At 42.6% G+C, this 2,972-nt stretch overlaps 1 protein-coding gene across 1 annotated transcript; it reads left to right on the top strand.

Annotated features, from left to right (window-relative positions):
- Window positions 1-293: 293 nt before the first annotated feature.
- Window positions 294-2,622, top strand: LOC124675057 (60S ribosomal protein L14-1-like). Its single transcript, XM_047211120.1, has 5 exons — window positions 294-345; window positions 452-553; window positions 1,949-2,078; window positions 2,163-2,275; window positions 2,357-2,622. The coding sequence occupies exons 1-5, from the start codon at window positions 343-345 to the stop codon at window positions 2,414-2,416; spliced, it is 408 nt and encodes a 135-aa protein (XP_047067076.1). The 5' UTR covers window positions 294-342; the 3' UTR covers window positions 2,417-2,622.
- Window positions 2,623-2,972: the final 350 nt, after the last annotated feature.

Here is a 2,972-nt window from a genome sequence, read left to right as displayed (position 1 = left end):
TAGCTTCACCATTTTGGGTTGTAGGTCCAACATGAATGACAAACCTAAAAGCCCATCAACTTGATCCATATTGTAGGAGCTCTATTTAGCTTAGCCCATTCGAAGCAGAGTCCATACAAAAGGAGCCCAAGATCCTCAGCCAGTGCTCCAAAAGCCCAGACCATGACGCCCCAGAAGTCCCACCATTGTAACCTAGATCGGACGGCCAGAAGTCCCCACCTCAAGATCCGTCGGCTCGCGTTGGCTATATAGATCTGGCACATCTGAACCCTCCACCGTCTAGCCGCCCCCGACCTCCCCGACTCGCTCGCTCCAGCTTCTCTTCGCCGCCGCCGCCGCAAAATGGTAGGTGCACGCGTCGACCCGCTCACGCCGAGAGGCTCTTCTTCTCTCCTTCGCCTTGGCCGCGTTGGTTAATGGCGGTGATTGACTTGTTGTCGTGCTTCTGCAGCCGTTCAACAGGTATGTGGAGATCGGGCGGGTGGCCCTTGTGAACTACGGCAAGGACTACGGCCGGCTCGTCGTCATCGTCGACGTCGTCGACCAGAACAGGGTGAGTTTGATCTTCTTCCCCCACTCCCTATGGTCACTCTCGATCTGTTTCGGCTGATGTGTCGTTGCAGCGGTATATAAGCTTAGATCGCGCGTTGGTTTTGTGACCTTTTTCTTATCCATGTGCTGAGGCTGTAGATTGTAGCTGTTCAAGTTGTAGGCTTAGAAGGCTTTCTGTTGGTTTGAGTGGAGACGTAACTGCACTGTTAGTAGTCGTAACTTGAAAATGTTGATCTTTGCTGCTAGCTTTTAGCTGGCAGATCTTGTGTTGCTATGTAGTTAATAGCTTGGTTTTGGTTTAGCCTTTTAGGGTTCCTTCAGTTGGATATAGATGACTAGCAACTTACTCCCTTTTATAAGGTGCTTGTTGACGTTTGTCTGCCCTGCTCACTTGTCAAGTCAGTATTGGTTTAAACAACGGTCATTCTGAACTAACTCGTTTAGTTCTTGCATTGAACCATCTTGGACTTATGTCTCCATATCTACCTAGAACAATGCATTTGGCTGGAAATGTTTCCCTGATGAATTCACTTGTGCCTGTGCTTAGATATCTGATTTTCGACTAAAACTGAACAGCCAGACTTGCAGCATGCCAGTGCGTTAATATCTGTATGAAATTAGAAAGGACATTGATTGTTGTTTTCCTTGTGAATAAACTACTCTGGTTTTCTGTACATCCATCATTTAAGTTCCTGCCAATCATATATGGATAGCTCCTGCAATTTAGCTTGATGTGGTCTGCAATGATTGCTGATGCCTTCATAGGTTAGGTATTTTTCACCTGATAGCTCCATAGCTCTTTCCTTGTACTGTTAGTGTTTCTTAGCATATTCGACCTACATACTTTGCAATTTGAGACACTGATGCAATTATCAGTTTCTTTTTTCTGTATTATTTGTATGGTTACTTCTTAGCTCTTTCCTTGTACTGTTAGTGTTTCTTAGCATATTCGACCTACATACTTTGCAATTTGAGACACTGATGCAATTATCAGTTTCTTTTTTCTGTATTATTTGTATGGTTACTTCTTATTTGTGTTACTATATTTCTGATGAGTCATAGTTTTAGTTTGTCATATTTCAATTATTTATTGTTCCCTTTTATAGGTTTTGGTTCCCTAATTTGTGTCAAAATGTTAGCATTTTCACTGTAATATCGGATCTTGATGGTGCTGTAGTACGATGTGTTGTGGATAATCTTTAGTTCTTTAGTTGCGCTGCCAATAAATATATCAGTATAGGCTGCTTTCTCAATGTTGATTTGTATGCCATATCTTCTTTTAAAGCTGTGATATTACTTAATTGATGGTTGAAATACCTAAAGTAGATGTTTGTACATTATTGCTTTTGTTTGGTCTTAAAAAGTGTTTAATGTATTTTCCTTTATGTGAGAACAGGCACTTGTGGATGCAGCTGACATGGTCCGGTGCCAGATGAACTTCAAGCGGCTCTCGCTCACTGACATCAAGGTTGACATCAAGCGCATCCCTAAGAAGGCAACTTTGATCAAGGCTCTGGAGGAAGCTGGTAATGAACCAATCCTTCGACCATTTTTCAAATATAGACATTATGTTACTGGGCGCTGCTTAAATGAATTGTATCTGTTTGCAGATGTGAAGAACAAGTGGGAGAGCAGCTCATGGGGCAAGAAGCTGATTGTCCAGAAGAGGAGGGCTTCACTCAATGACTTTGACAGGTTCAAGGTCATGCTGGCCAAGATCAAGGTGAGATTTTTGGACATCAACTCTTGAATTGTATGCAACTGTTATCCATTCCACTAATATTGTGATTTATTGCGTGAACAGAGGGGAGGAGCCATCAGACAAGAGCTCGCCAAGCTGAAAAAGGAGGTTGCTGCTGCTTAGAACACTTCGGTGTGCAACCTGTTGAGATTTTGATCAGCAATGTTTCGATGTCCTATCTTGAAATATTGTGCGAATTACTCACTGTTATTGGTGTCTTGATGAAATGTTAGTATTAAACATCCAGTATTTGAGATCTTCCAGAATTCATCTGAATCTGAGATGGTATGTTTGGTATGCGGTATCTTACTACAGCGTGATTTGTGTTCCTTGTCTGTTTGATGTTAGTTATCTGCTTATTTGCATCTTTTGATGACTTTTGAAACCCTGCTATGGATCTGCCGGGCAATGCTTGTTCCAGTTGGTGGTGCTTCCCCCTTGGTCGATACTAGCTGACTAGACAATCAGCCAGGGGTAAGCAGGTTGAAGGACGTGACATCAGACTTTTTTGTTTGTCTTTGTTGTAGAAGACCACTTCTACAGCATCAACTCACGTCAATAAATCATAGTCTCGACACCGTGAACGTACGAATACGAGATTGTTAGTTGGAGGCCGGCTAGTTTAGGGCATTTATAAATCATAGTCTCAATAAATCATAGTGTGACGAAAGGGTCAAAA

Source organism: Lolium rigidum, chromosome 7 (assembly GCF_022539505.1).
Source record: "Lolium rigidum isolate FL_2022 chromosome 7, APGP_CSIRO_Lrig_0.1, whole genome shotgun sequence".
Taxonomy (NCBI): domain Eukaryota; kingdom Viridiplantae; phylum Streptophyta; class Magnoliopsida; order Poales; family Poaceae; genus Lolium; species Lolium rigidum.
The sequence above is the reverse complement of the archived record's forward strand: the minus strand, read 5'-3'. Positions and strand labels throughout refer to the sequence as shown.

Excerpts from the sequence above, each read along its gene's own strand:
- LOC124675057 (XM_047211120.1), top strand. Across the intron at positions 2,079-2,162 it reads CAAGGCTCTGGAGGAAGCTG|ATGTGAAGAACAAGTGGGAG; the intron begins GTAATGAACCAA and ends ATCTGTTTGCAG. Across the intron at positions 2,276-2,356 it reads TCATGCTGGCCAAGATCAAG|AGGGGAGGAGCCATCAGACA; the intron begins GTGAGATTTTTG and ends TTGCGTGAACAG.